The 14322-nt window shown below is 48.4% G+C and overlaps 1 protein-coding gene across 2 annotated transcripts in view; it reads left to right on the plus strand.

Moving 5' to 3' along the window:
• The window catches only part of TRPM8 (transient receptor potential cation channel subfamily M member 8), a 117012-nt gene that overhangs the window by 65004 nt on the left and 37686 nt on the right, over positions 1-14322 (plus strand). For both annotated transcript variants that reach the window (XM_049712392.1, XM_033424780.2), the window contains exons 16-20: positions 985-1097; positions 2752-2968; positions 9511-9602; positions 11251-11392; positions 12490-12661. In XM_049712392.1, the coding sequence (XP_049568349.1) occupies positions 985-1097; positions 2752-2968; positions 9511-9602; positions 11251-11392; positions 12490-12661 (736 nt within the window). The remainder of the gene's footprint in view (positions 1-984; positions 1098-2751; positions 2969-9510; positions 9603-11250; positions 11393-12489; positions 12662-14322) is intronic.

Below are 14322 nucleotides of genomic sequence, written 5' to 3' on the forward strand. Positions count from 1 at the left end.
CGCCCGGCCCCAGAAGCCCAGGCAGAGCGGGGCAGGGCTCTCGGGAGGAGCCGTCCTCTCCTGGAGGGATGCGCCGGGGTATGGATGGGGGCCCCGGGTCCCAGCCCTCCAGACAGTGCTGGGAAGGCCTCAGGTCTACCCTGCTCTGCCACGGAGACACACCAGTCCCTTCTGATTGGCATGATATTTTTGTTCTTGTGGGGGTTTTTTTGGCCGTGCTGTGCAGCTCGTGGGATCCTAGTTCCCTGACCAAGGATCGAACCCAGGCCCTTGGTAGTGAAAGTGTGGAGTCCTAACCACCAGATCACCAGGAAATACCCAATACGATCTTTTCTGAGAGCCGCGGGGTCCTTCCGTGTGACCCAGCCTATGCCCACCCTTTCTGTGTTGACTTTCAGTGCTGTTGTCAGAGACAAAACGAATTTCTAATTCCTGCCTTTGTGGGAGGCCCTGTTCCACCTTTCAGGGGCTGATACGTTCTGGGGAAAGCTTTTCCATGCCTTTTTAGCTCAAATGGGTGTTGAGACACCAGTGGTCTCTCTCTTGCCGACTTCCTTTCAGTGTCCTGACAGGTGTCACCTATCTGCCTCCAGAAATGAATCCTTGGGGCCCCGCAGGTAGCACTGGATGTCGTGTGAATTTGTGATCTTTCAGGGAAAAGGAGCTACAGAGGTGCTTGTTTAAACGTACACAGTAAGAATTAGAGTTGGTTAAAATTCATAGGTTTAGTGAATTTGGACTCATACAACCTCTGTTTTAAAGTTCACAGAACCCAACATAGAAAAGGACTGAAAATCAAACAGAATTTTATATGGTTGAATCATAGCCCCTTAAAATCCAGGTAACTAATATAAAAGAATAAAGATCTCAATTCAGAGAGTTATTTATTTGGAGAGGTTTGAGGGCTGGGAAGAAAGGTCGCACACCATCCAGCATGTCATTGCGTGAATAAGGACCTGTGCCCTTTGTCTCTGTTTCCTGTAGAATTTTCTTTCCAAGCAATGGTACGGAGAGATTTCCCGAGACACCAAGAACTGGAAGATTATCCTGTGTCTGTTTATTATACCCTTGGTGGGCTGTGGCTTTGTATCATTTAGGTATGAAACCAAGGCACATAATCGTGTGTGAGTGTGTATGTACATACATCTGTGTGTATACAAGCATCTGTGTGTGTGTACATGCATCTGTGTGTGTACATGTATCTGTGTGTACAAGCATCTGTGTGTGTACATGTATCTGTGTGTACATGTATCTGTGTGTGTACATGTATCTGTGTGTGTACAAGCATCTGTGTGTGTACATGCATCTGTGTGTGTGTGTGCAAGCATCTGTGAGTGTGTACAAGCATCTGTGTGTGTGTACATGCATCTGTGTGTGTGTGCAAGCATCTGTGTGTGTGTACAAGCATCTGTGTGTGTACATGCATCTGTGTGTGTACAAGCATCTGTGTGTGTGTACATGCATCTGTGTGTGTACAAGCATCTGTGTGTGTACGTGCATCTGTGTGTGTACATGTATCTGTGTGTGTGTATAAGCATCCGTGTGTGTACATCTGTGTGTGTACAAGCATCTGTGTGTGTGTACATGCATCTGTGTGTGTGTACAAGCATCTGTAAGTGTGTACAAGCATCTGTGTGTGTGTACATGCATCTGTGTGTGTACAAGCATCTGTGAGTGTATACAAGCATCTGTGTGTGTGTACATGCATCTGTGTGTGTGTACAAGCATCTGTGTGTGTGTGCAAGCATCTGTGTGTGTGTACAAGCATCTGTGTGTGTACATGCATCTGCGTGTGTACAAGCATCTGTGTGTACATGCATCTGTGTGTGTACAAGCATCTGTGTGTGTACATGCATCTGTGTGTGTACATGTATCTGTGTGTGTGTATAAGCATCTGTGTGTGTACATCTGTGTGTGTACAAGCATCTGTGTGTGTACATGCATCTGTGTGTGTGTACAAGCATCTGTGAGTGTGTACAAGCATCTGTGTGTGTGTACAAGCATCTGTGTGTGTACATGTATCTGTGTGTGTGTACAAGCATCTGTGAGTGTGTACAAGCATCTGTGTGTGTGTACATGCATCTGTGTGTGTGTACAAGCATCTGTGTGTGTGTACATGTATCTGTGTGTGTATACAAGCATCTCTGTGTGTACATGTATCTGTGTGTGTGTACATGTATCTATGTGTGTGTACATGCATCTGTGTGTGTGTACATGCATCTGTGTGTGTGTACAAGCATCTGTGAGTGTGCACAAGCATCTGTGTGTGTGTACATGTATCTATGTGTGTGTACATGCATCTGTGTGTGTGTACATGCATCTGTGAGTGTGTACAAGCATCTGTGTGTGTGTACATGTATCTGTGTGTGTGTACAAGCATCTGTGTGTGTGTACATGTATCTGTGTGTGTGTACAAGCATCTGTGTGTGTGTGCTCTTGTGCAAAGGATCATAAGGCCTGGAAATTACAATGTTCACTCTAGTCCCTGCACTTTAGGTCTGGGATCTCCGTGGGTTTCCCCCAGGTTTGATTTCAAAGAGGTAGAAGTGGGCTCATGTCTTCAATATCTGAGGCAGAATTTGGTGAAATGCCGAGGCTGAATTTTGGCTGGGTCAAACTTAGAGCCCAATTTGGACACCACCTGTCCCTGGCCCAGCTGTGGGTCTATGTTCATCGATGTTCAGAGGAGAGGTGTAGCCCGTGCAGTGATGTTGGCCAGGATGGTGACAGTGCTGTCCCTCCTCGGTCCAGGAAGAAGCCCCTCGACAAGCACAGGAAGCTCCTGTGGTACTACGTGGCCTTCTTCACCTCCCCGTTTGTGGTCTTCTCCTGGAACGTGGTCTTCTATATCGCCTTCCTCCTGCTCTTTGCCTACGTGCTGCTCATGGATTTCCACCCTGTGCCACAACCCCCGGAGCTGGTCCTCTATGCGCTGGTCTTTGTCCTGTTCTGTGATGAAGTGAGACAGGTAGGTCAGCCCCGACGTGGGGCCCCCCCTCCTTTCCTCAGTGAGCGGCATCTTCCTAATGCCAAAGGGGAGCAGAAGTTGCTCCTCAAGTTCCAAAGTCATTATTTCCCCCAAATAGATGTTCTCATTTGGTGGCCACCCATGAACATGAAGACGCTCTTCCATGAGATCTCCTAGCCCCAAGCCCAAGCTTTGCTCTGTAATTAATGTTAATTGGTGGAGATGAATTACTCGGGAATGTGTTCAAAGAGCACGTTGACCTTGGACTTTTAAACCCACTCCCATCCTCAGGAGCCATTTGTGATCCTGTCATTACTGTCACTGGGGTAGGCAGCACCGTGAGTGGCAGAGGAATAGGAAGGACTTTCCAGCTAAGAGCATCTCAATGCCCAGCATGTCAGGTTGACAATGTCGGAAATTCATATTCGTCCTTGTGAATTTCAGGGAGTTCATGTCATTTATTCATGGTGTTTTCTCTAGTTTCTTGGGATCTGCATTGTTTGGCATCCTCTTCCCACCCTTAATCTGAATTTAGCCCAGGCCTGGCACGTAGCAGGTGCTCAGTTAATAATTGTTGAATGAATAAATGTTGATGGTGGAGGTCAGTGCTGTCCCTAAACCATCATGAAAAGTCATCCCAGAAAATCCTTTTAAGATGGTAGTTTACAAAATATTTGAGAACTGCTGTTGCTGTCACTCTTGTCCCATATGAGCCCAAACCGAAAAACATATCCATTCAACACGTATGGCCTAGGTGCTCACAGTGTACAAGGTACTGTGCCAAGTGATACCAGCTATTTGGAGGGGCAAAGGATGCTGTTCTGGACCCCACAGAGTTGCTGCCTGGAATAGGATTCCTAAATTGTTTTGACTATCATGGTAACTCTAATAGATTCTTTTTTTTTTTTTTTGGTGGCTTCTAGGAGCCCTGGGTTGAGAAAGATTCTGAGCCTCTATTTTCAGCGGGAGAACATCTTAATGAATTAGAAGTGTCTGCCATGGGCACAAGGGGTGGCAGGAGTCCTGGTACCAGTGCCCTGGACCTGCCTTTGCTTGCCTAGTAGGTGGGAGGTGCAGACGCAGGCTGGAGATGGAGTACAGGTAGAAGTGTGTTGAGCATGCAGGATTATCAGGCTTTCTGTCTACCAGCAAATCTCCCCCAGGACCTGGTCCTGCTGACGTGCAGAGGGTTTCTGTGACTTCAGATCAGCCTCATGGGTGCCCCAGGCATTGGCTCAAGTGGTCACAGTTCAGTCCAGGGCACTTCTGTATTAGCTCGCCAGGGCTAGGGCTAGGGCTGCCATGATGAAGCACCACCAGCTGGGCGGCTTAAACAACACAAGTTCATCATCTCATTGTTCTGAAAGCCAGAAGTCTGAGATCAAGCTGTGGGCAAGGTTGGTTCCTTCTGAGGATGTGAGGGAGAACCTGTTCCAGGCCCGTCCCCAGTTTCTGGAGATTTGCTGTCCCTTGGCTGTAGATGCATTGCTCAATCCCTGACCTCATGCTCACACCAAATGCTCCCTGTGTGCATGTCTCTGTCCAAATCTCCCCTTGTCATAAGGACACTAATCACATTGGATCAGGGGCCCATCCTGCTCCAGTATGACCTCATCTTAACTAATTACATCTGCAAGGACCCTACTTCCAAACAAGGTCACATCCTGAGGTGCTGGTGGGTAGGACTTCAATGTATGAATCTGGAGGGGATGCAGTTCAACCCACAGCCCCTTCCATATAGTCTCAGAGACCTTCTTTTACTTGCTAGTTCTCTCTCTTTTTTTTGGACTTCTGTGTATCAGCAGTCAGGGTGTGAAAATATCCTCCTGGAGAGAAGCAGAGAAAGATGGAAGGAGAGTCAGCATTTAAAACGGGAATGGGCCCTGGCCATTGTGAGAAAGTTAACCAAGAGCTTTTAAATTAGGAAGCTCCCGAGTTACGTTGTCATGGGAGCTGGCGCTGCACGCGGTCGCACGTGTTCCCTCCTAGACCAGTCGGGTGCTGCGGCCCTGACTCCCTTCCTTTGCTGTGCTCCCGGGCGTGGTTGACCACCTTTCAAAGGCACATGAAAGAGAAAGTTTGGCTTTTGCAGAGGAAGAGGATGAAAGGGTGAGTTTGGAGGGGTTTGTCTGACTGCGGGGGGAAAGCCCTGCGTCTCATCCTGTTTGAGAGACCAGCAGACCTCTCATCCTCTGTGGACGGGGAGGCCCAGTGGGGCAAATAAGTCATGAGCACAAATAAATGGAGAGAGAGAGAGGGAGAGGGAGAAGGGGAGGGGGAGGGGGAGGGGGAGGGGAGGGGGAGGGGGAGGGAGAAAGGGAAAAACCAGCAGGAACTACAAATAGCATGGTAGTAACTTACTTAATTTCTTTGACCTTCTGGTTCCCCATCCTTAAATGGGCATGTTTCCTACTGCAAGCGGTTATTTTTTTCAGCTTATTGAGATATTATTGACATACAGCACTGTATACTTTCAAGGTATACAGCATAATGACTTGACCTACATATAACCATGAAGTTACCGAGGGGAGCAAGAGGACGGGGTGTCCTACCTGCAAGCCTTGCCCCTCTCGTCCGGCACCAGCTTCACTGGGGCGTTCCAGCTCCTCACACATACTCTGCTCTTGCCCAGAATTGGGTGGCATGGAAATGACTTCACGCAGATGTTTGTTTCTTATTCACATTTGATCCTCGGGGCCTAGCACAGGAGCGGGTGTTGTCACGTTTCTGGCAAGTGCATGTATCTTTTTTTAAAAACCGAATTGACAAGGCGGGGTCTTCCTGATTCAACCCCAGAGATGTGCTGTGACCGAGAGTAAGGGGGGAACCGTGAAGCCAGCACTGGGCATGTGGGGAGGAAGCTGGCAGGGGGGGCTCAGACGTACCCTTTTGAGCAGAGGGTGCTGTTGGCAGCTTCTTGGAATGGTTGGTAGAAAGGAAAGTTCTTTTCCTGCTGCTGGCTGCCCCTCACTCACGCTCCCAGCATTTCTCTCCTTGTCCCGTTCCCGACCCTGCCTCCTGGCTGCATGAAAGTCACAGAGTCCAAACGTCGTTTGTGTCCTCCAGGAATCTAAAGGAGCATGAGGTCTAGAGAGACGACTTATCCTGGGTTGCTCTAGGGGCAGAGCTTGGCCCGGAAGGAGGATGCAGGGAGAGTCATCCCGGCTTAAGCCAAGCACTTCATTCACGCAGTCTTTCTTTCAACCAATGTTTATTGAGCACCTACCACAAGCAGTGTCTTAGACCCTGGGGATACAGCGATGCACCAAACAGGCAGATATCTCTGTCCTCATGGACTTTCTACCAGCTAGCGATGACCGGCAGGGTCTTTTCTGGGAGCTTTCAGGGAGAGGAGGTGAGCGCCGCCAGTAGCACTGAATGAGCGAGTCTTGAGTTGAGGGGAGGTTGGCCTAGAGGACTTGGGATTGTAAAATTTGGAGTCCTTACGTCACAAGCATCTCCCTTCAGATTCGCATGTACATTTAACTGCTCATCCCTTATTCGGGTCATGCGGGAAGGAGACTCAGGACAGGTGCATTTTTGCACGGAGAGGGGCCCCCGGCAGGTGGAGTGTGTGGAGCTTTGCTCAGGAGAGACACAGAGCAGGGACACTGAGTGGGGGCAGACGGTGGGCAGGAGCGTCAGGGGGAGGTTCTGGGTTTCTGATGTGCTTCCCAGTTACTCCCCAGGCCTGATGTGATGCCCACAGGGTCTGGCTGAGTCCCAGCTGTTCTACCTTCATAATGGGTGGTATTAGCGATGTGTAGCTTTGTCCAAGTGTGTCCTCTGTTTCTTTGTAAAAGTTATTTTTGAAGGGGCAGTGTTTTTTTAACATCTTTATTGGGGTATAATTGCTTTACAATGGTGTGTTAGTTGCTGCTGTATAACAAAGTGAATCAGCTATACATATACATATATCCCCATATCCCTTCCCCCTTGTGTCTCCCTCCCACCCTCCCTATCGCACCCCTCTAGGTGCTCACAAAGCACCCAGCTGATCTCCCTGTGCTATGCGGCTGCTTCCCACTAGCTAGCTATTTTACATTTGGTAGGGCATATATGTCCATGCCACTCTGTCACTTTGTCCCAGCTTCCCCTTCCCCCTCCCCCTGTCCTCAAGTCCATTCTGTACGTCTGCGTCAGGGGCAGTTTGAATTCAGCAGTCCTGCATATTAAGGCGATGGTGAGGGACGTGCCTGTGCTTAAGGTCAGGAGCGTGCAGTCAAGGCCACCCCTGCTGGCAGGGAGCAGCTCTGCCTGTGTGGTCTGTGAGCCCCATCTCCACAGCACAGCCTTGCTGATTCCTGTCATTACAGGACTCTGACACTTGGGGTCGCTGTTTCCCTTTCGGGTCTGCAGACTCAGGCCTTTGGAATCCTTCATTGTGGTTGGTTTCCTCAATCAGCTCTGCCGGCCTGGTACTGTCTTAATTAACCTAATTCACATTTGTTAGCAAAAAGCAAAACCAGGCAGGATGTTACCTGCTTCAGATAGTGTCTGGGTGCCAAATGCATGCCTGTCAGTGTCTCCCTGTGTCCCCTTGCCCAGGAGACAGAGGTTGCTATGTTAATTGGAATTTTTCACCAAGGCAATCAATAAGTGCAAACATAGTTGCTAAATAGCTCTTAGGTCTATTAAACAGACTGTGAATGTTTATTTAAAGTGAGGTAAGTCCCAGCGGCCCTTCATGGAGAGCACGTTCAGTCTTGAGGCCCTTGAATCCCCAAATCCTGAGAGATAGGATGAGATACGCTCCCGGTATTTTATGAATATAGCCAATCGCTGGCATTCCATTCAGAAAAGAGGCGGCTATTCCTTTTTTAAAATGTCTTCTTATTGCAACCGTGCTTCCCAACCTCAGATTGGATCTACTTATGGTTCTTCCTGTCATGTGGCCCGAGGCTGAGCCAGGCTGGGGCTGCCCTGTTGCCCTGTGCCTACCTGCCTCTCAGGCCAGGGTTTCAAAGAGGGAAGCAGGTGGCAGGTAGAGCTTGTCCCAACTACCCTCATCTTGCAAATGGCTCTTGGTGGGTGGTGATCAGTTTCACTGGGACCACCCAAATGGGCAGTTAGGAATCCTGACTGGATTTCTGAGCCCAGGAGTTCAGCCATCCCACAGGAGAACATGGTCAAATTGGGCTGCTCTCACATGGGGGATTTTAATATTTCCTTGGTACTTGATTTCATAACACCCTCACCCCTTTGTCCACTAAAGTTGCTGTTTGCATTTATAAATGGGTGAAAAGAAATACTTGTTGAGAAACCGATGATGTTTCTTAAATCCAAGTCTAAGATTGTGGGATCTCTGTGTGTGTGGGGGGGTTCTAAAGAAGCAGGGTGATGCTGGAGAGAGGAAACCACATTTCAGAGCCCTAAGACCCATCACTTGCTGGCTTTCTGCCTAAGGGCAAGTTCCTTTGCTGCTTTTTCTTAGGCCTTGGTTTCAGGTGCAGAATAGGAAGTAAGATATCTTAATAGCAGGTGGACCCATGTTGGTGGTTCATTTAGTAGATTTGTAAAGTGCACGTTCCTTTGATGACACATCTTTGCTGTTGTTTTCCTGCCGTGCACAAGTCTGGTGGTTTCCTTATCTGAGCTCACTTGGACCTTTGATCTTACCTCCCCTCCGACCCTTATCACGTTTCATTTTAAACATGTTTAACGCCTGTCTCTGCTGTGGGCCGGTAGATTCCTTGAGTGTCGACATCACCCCCAGTCCGATGATGTCTCTGTGTCCCAGGAGCCCAGCACAGGTGTTTGCAATCCCGTGGATTCTCAGTAAATATGTTTTGAGTGGATGGATGAATGAAAGGGTTAGATGACCACCCTGGAATCCCTCAAATCCAGCGTATGCATTGCCAGAGAGGCTGTCCAGATGCAGCCTTCCAATGGTTAATCTTATCCCTCTTTCAGTGTTTTCCTGACATGCTTTCTTCTGAGAAATCATGACCGATATGTACAAATCATGATGGAAGGATCACTCTTGATTTGTGGCACACTCTTCCTGTCGGTCATTTCTGTGGCCACGTCTGTCCTCCTAGCTGCCACACAGCACCTGCGTGCAAAAAGGAAAAACGTTTTTAAAACTTTTAAAAAAGTTTCTTTAATAAGATGCTTTATTGCCATGTGCCAGAAAAGTTTTACAGTAAACACACAAATCTGTGATGACGGCAGTATGGATAACACCCTCTAGAGTTGTGCAGTGCACAGCCTACACCACTGTACGTGGCAGCCATGGGGAGGGGCGTTCCACCTTTGCCCACACAGGCTGTACTCACTCTCTGCAGGTTTCTCTTTAAAAACAGTTGGGATCCACGAGTCCTTTTATCTTGACTTCGTTAGCAACACATGAATAACAGCACAGCAAGCATGCAACCTACTTTCCAATCCCCCTGGAACAGCACAGGGCAGTTGCAGGGCGTACTTGGCGCATCATGGGCTCAAAAAGGATATGGAAAGAAATTTGTGAGCAAGAATAAATCCGGAAGCAGTTGATGTTTCCAAGCTGCTGTGTCCTCTCTCTGTCCCTCTCTGTGCTGCAGTGGTACATGAATGGGGTGAATTATTTTACCGACCTGTGGAACATCATGGATACGCTTGGGCTCTTTTATTTCATAGCAGGGATCGTATTTCGGTAAGTAGTCCTCACCACGTTTTCAAGTTTCAGGTGTTTTGGGATTCTCTTGGGTGGAAAGGTGGAGGAAAGACGTTTCAAGCCCAAGATAAGAGAGAGAGGATGAACTATGGTCCCGTTATTTTATGAATATAGCCTATCTCTGGAATTCCATTCAGAAAAGAGGCTGCTATTCCTTTAAAAAAATTTTTCTTACTGCAACGGTGCCGGTTCTTCCCATCACATGGCCCGAGGCTGAGCCAGGCTGGGGCTGCCCTGTTGCCATGTGCCCTCCCCGCCCCCATTTAGAGATTATTACAAACGCCCATTGTCTCTGCCTCTTAGAGACACAGCTTGGTTGGCATAAAGCTGGGTCTCCTCTCTTCCCCCCTCCTGGTGATCTGTAATTGAAAAAGGGTTCTTCATGGTTTTTCTCTTTGTGCTTATAGAATTTGGGGAGAGAATTAGAAATCGAGGAGAGAACGATGAGGGTGTTAAATATAACACCGTGTTTTCGTTTGGGGCCATACAATCTTCTAACATACACTTAACTTCAACTTAAATGTTGGTTCTGGAGACTGCCCTCCCAGCTACAAGAGCTCCTCAATCCCTGAGGATTAGAAAAACCAGTTGAAAAGTACGGTTGAAGGCAAAAAGCAACATGATGCCACGTGATAGGGAGATTGGGGTGCATACAAACCTTGGCCCACCTTGTCCAGCCATGCTCCTTTCCGGCCCGCCTTTCCCAAATAGCTTCAAGGTGAAGCTCGTGGTCTATTGGAGCAGAGAAGCCTGACCATTAATATTCACACCTCCCCAGAATGAGATGCTTTACAGTGAGTGCTCGCTCTACAGTATGAACGGGGTAAGAGCTCAATTTCCTCCTCCAAAAAAACCCTCCCTTTCTGCTTGGGTTAAAGGCCCAGCATTATTTTTTTAAGTTTTTTATTTTATATTGGAGTATAGCCGATTAACAATGTTGTGATAGTTTCAGGCGCCCAGCAGACTGACGCAGCCATACATATAGATGTATCCATTCTCCCCCAGATTCCCCTCCCATCCAGGCTGCCACATAACATTGAGCAGAGTTTCCTGTGCTATACAGTAGGTCTCTTTCAAAGGCCCAGCATTTGAATCACGGTTGGATGTGATTGCTAGAGCATTCTAGTTAGAGAGCACATATGGCTTTCAATGAACACGCCAGCAGGTGGTTAGCTAATCAGATGATCTGGTGCAAACGAGGTAAGTTTCACTGGGGGGAACCTGGCAGGGTCAAGTCCCAAGTGGCCGGGGTCATTGTAGAGGCCCGTGAGCCAGGAAGTTAGCGATGTCGGGACTGGGTCCTGCAGGAGTATTTGGGATGAAGGACTAAAGTGTCCTGCCTCTCCTGGAGTCCACGAGGGCAGTAGACGTGGCCTTTGGTTTTCAGTGACTGATGGGCCGGTGATGTCCCTGGTCTATTTCCACTTACTCTCAGTTCCCAGGCTTTTGGCTGCTTCTTCACGTTTGGTTATTTTTAAAAGCAAAACTTTGATTGTAAATCAACTGTACTTCAATAAAATTTAAAAAAATTAGCAAATAGAATCCAGAAATAAATAAAAATGATAAAAAGCGAAACTTTGAAATCTTTTGTCAGCATCTCACAGCTCCTTTCCTCTTCTTTCCACAGGCTTTACCCTTCTAACAAAACCTCGCTGTACTCCGGACGAGTGATTTTTTGCCTGGATTACATTATATTCACGCTCAGGTTGATTCACATTTTCACGGTCAGCAGGAATTTAGGACCCAAGATTATAATGTTGCAGAGGATGGTAAGAATGAAGAATATTTGTAGTTAGTTGTCCTTCTTCTAACTGCATCCAGCGTTCCTTTCATTGTTGAGAGGAGGATTTTGTGCACAGAGTGATGGCTGCATTTCACAATCAGTAGGGTTTACTTTCTTGATGTGTTTTCATCAGGGACCCCTCTTCCAGGTTAAAATTTAACAAAAGATGGCTGTTAGGAGCAAACAGTGTGACTCAGTGTGTTGCTAAGAAAGATCTCTAGATTTTACATGGTTCCAAGTGCTTTCACTTGAGTCTTAACAACTCACTAGGAGCCTAGGCAGGAGAGGGACTTTTATACCCATTTTACAGATGTGGACAGTCAGGTTCAAGAAGGTTAATATGTTTGTCTGGAGACATGCAGTGAGCTAGAAGCATAGCGTGGACTGGAACTTTAATCTTACAACCATGCGATACAGACTTCGGGAAAGCACTGCCAGCCCCGTTCCATGGGGACAAATAACAGACAGATACACACTGACGATGTTGCTTCTCTCAGCTTGTTTTCCACGTGACCCAAACCTCCCGTGTTTTTGTCTTTAAATCAGATGGGCGTTTGGATGAGCTCATCTGGAGGTTCCTTTCCAGTGCTGAGCTTCTTGAGTTTGTGGTTTTAATTCAAAGCATATCTGGGGCATCAAGTCACCATGAAGTCATGCTATGTGTGCAAAACATTAAGAAAGATAAAACGGTGCCTTCTTGTCTAAAAAGGAGAGCTTTTATTTTCCTTAAGGAAAAAAAAACTAAGGTAATAGCTTAGGGGTCTGCAGAACGTGAGCTGGAGAGGAGGAGGGGGGTCCAGAGTTGGATCCCTCTTCTGCTCCCAGGCTGGTCTCATTCAGAAAGTCTCTGCTGCTGCGCTGGTTTGGGGACCTGCAAGGAAAGATACATCCGTCAGTTTTAGTGCCGGGAAGGAGATGCCCCGAGCCCCAAGGGTGATGATGGCCATTTTTAAAAATCAGTGATCAAATGCTGGGCACCTTAGGTTCCAGGGTCCCAGAGCCTCTGTCCTTCTCCGTGGTCAGCGGAGTGGACAGGCCGCCCTGGTGCAGTCCTGACTCCACTCTCGTGTCCTCCCGTGACAGCTGATAGACGTGTTCTTCTTCCTGTTCCTCTTTGCCGTGTGGATGGTGGCCTTCGGCGTGGCCAGGCAAGGGATCCTCAGGCAGAATGAGCATCGCTGGAGGTGGATCTTCCGCTCGGTCATCTATGAGCCCTACCTGGCCATGTTCGGCCAAGTGCCCAGCGACGTGGACAGTAAGCCTGACGTGGCCTGGGCGGGGGACAGCTGGGAGGCGGCAGATGCTTCTAGAACCAGCCTCTGAGGCGCCCCACTCTGACCCTGGGGACTGTCTTAGGAGCAGAGGCGGCTGGGATCTGGCCAACACCAGGCAGGGGACGCTAACTCTCAAAGCCATTTCTTTCTCCTGAGCAGGATCTTACGTCCACCTTGTAAGCTTGTTCCCAACATTTCAGCCTGCAATTTTTAAACCTTTTTAAATAGAGTGTTTCTCATATTTCCAACAGCAACGTGGCCGATGAAAGCAAGGAGCCTCACTGGTTTAGAAACGAGTGTTGCGAGTCTGTCCTGTACAACAGTGACGGGGTGCTCATTTATTTCAAAAAGTGCAATATTGAAAAATTTTGCACTGCAACCTGGAATTTAAACTTCCAGCATTAGCCTTCTGCCAGCTATCTTCCGGAGGCAGGTTAATGGTGGCAGAGATGGCATGGATTTGGCCACACCCAGTTGACATAAGGAAAGTGTCGGGCATGTGCAAACTGGTGTGTGTTTTGGATAAACTGTCTAAAGCATCTCTGTGATGCTGACAGTAGCCTGAGCTTGTCATGTTCTGCCTGCCACGGGAAACCCACCCCGATGTTTGCCTGGCCCTGTGCTCTTGCTTCTCAGCTCCTTGGTGTTTCCTCAATTAGCTCCGTGGCCTCGTGTGGTCCTTCTGGCCTCTTTTGCTGCAGCCTCTTCCAAGACCTTAGAAACAGCTCTTTTCCGTGCATCGATGGGAAGGCACCTTGTTGTTATGATTTCCCGTCTGCACGCTGTACTTACCATTTTACATAAAAGGGAGTGTGTGTTGTCCTCACGGCAACCTTACGTGTCCATGGTTTTAGTCCTGTGAGGGACAGCTCACAGTAACTGACCCAAAGCGCCAGTGGCAGGTGGGGTTCAAATCCCGGTCCAGCCACGTGTGTGCTGTGTGCCCTGGGACGCAGCTTGGCGTCTCTGCCTCTCAGTTCCATTGCAGGTAAAAATGGGTGTAGCACCGACTTTTCTGCTGGGCGTCTCACCGACCGGCAGGACTAAACTCAAACTCACACGCCCCGATGAGGGTCTGTAGCCCGGAGCGACTCCCAGAGGGCCAGACACTCACATCCATTGCCTTCACTGAGATTCCCAGACACACCTCTCCATTCTCCCTTCCAGACTCAGACCTTCTGCAAGTCCCCATTCTAGGATCTGTCACCACCGGTCGCACAGATGTGCGAAGCAGAAACCTCGATGTCACGTCCTTGACGCCTCCTATGACTTCCTCCCCCACCTCCAGTTCATCAGCTAGTTTTGTTGATTTTATCCCCTAAAGGTCTTTGAAACCCAGCCACTTTTTACCATCCCCACCACCACTACCCTAAGCCATCCTCATCCCCTTCCCACATGGCTCTTAGGCAGAACCTCCTCACGTCTCCCTCTGGCTCCTTGCGATCTGTGCTGCAGCCAGAGGGATCCTTGAATAAAGAGAATCTGATGTGTCACACCTCTGTGTCAAGCAGTCTAACGGCTATCCGTTGCTTTTAGTATAAAGATAAAAATGTTAACATGCTAACTGCACATCCTGTTCTCTCATTTCAGCAGACCTTTCCAGTCCCCCTACCACAGGGCCTTTGCACGTGCTGTTCCCTCT

This window comes from Orcinus orca, chromosome 7 (genome assembly GCF_937001465.1).
Source record: "Orcinus orca chromosome 7, mOrcOrc1.1, whole genome shotgun sequence".
Classification (NCBI taxonomy): Eukaryota; Metazoa; Chordata; class Mammalia; order Artiodactyla; family Delphinidae; genus Orcinus; species Orcinus orca.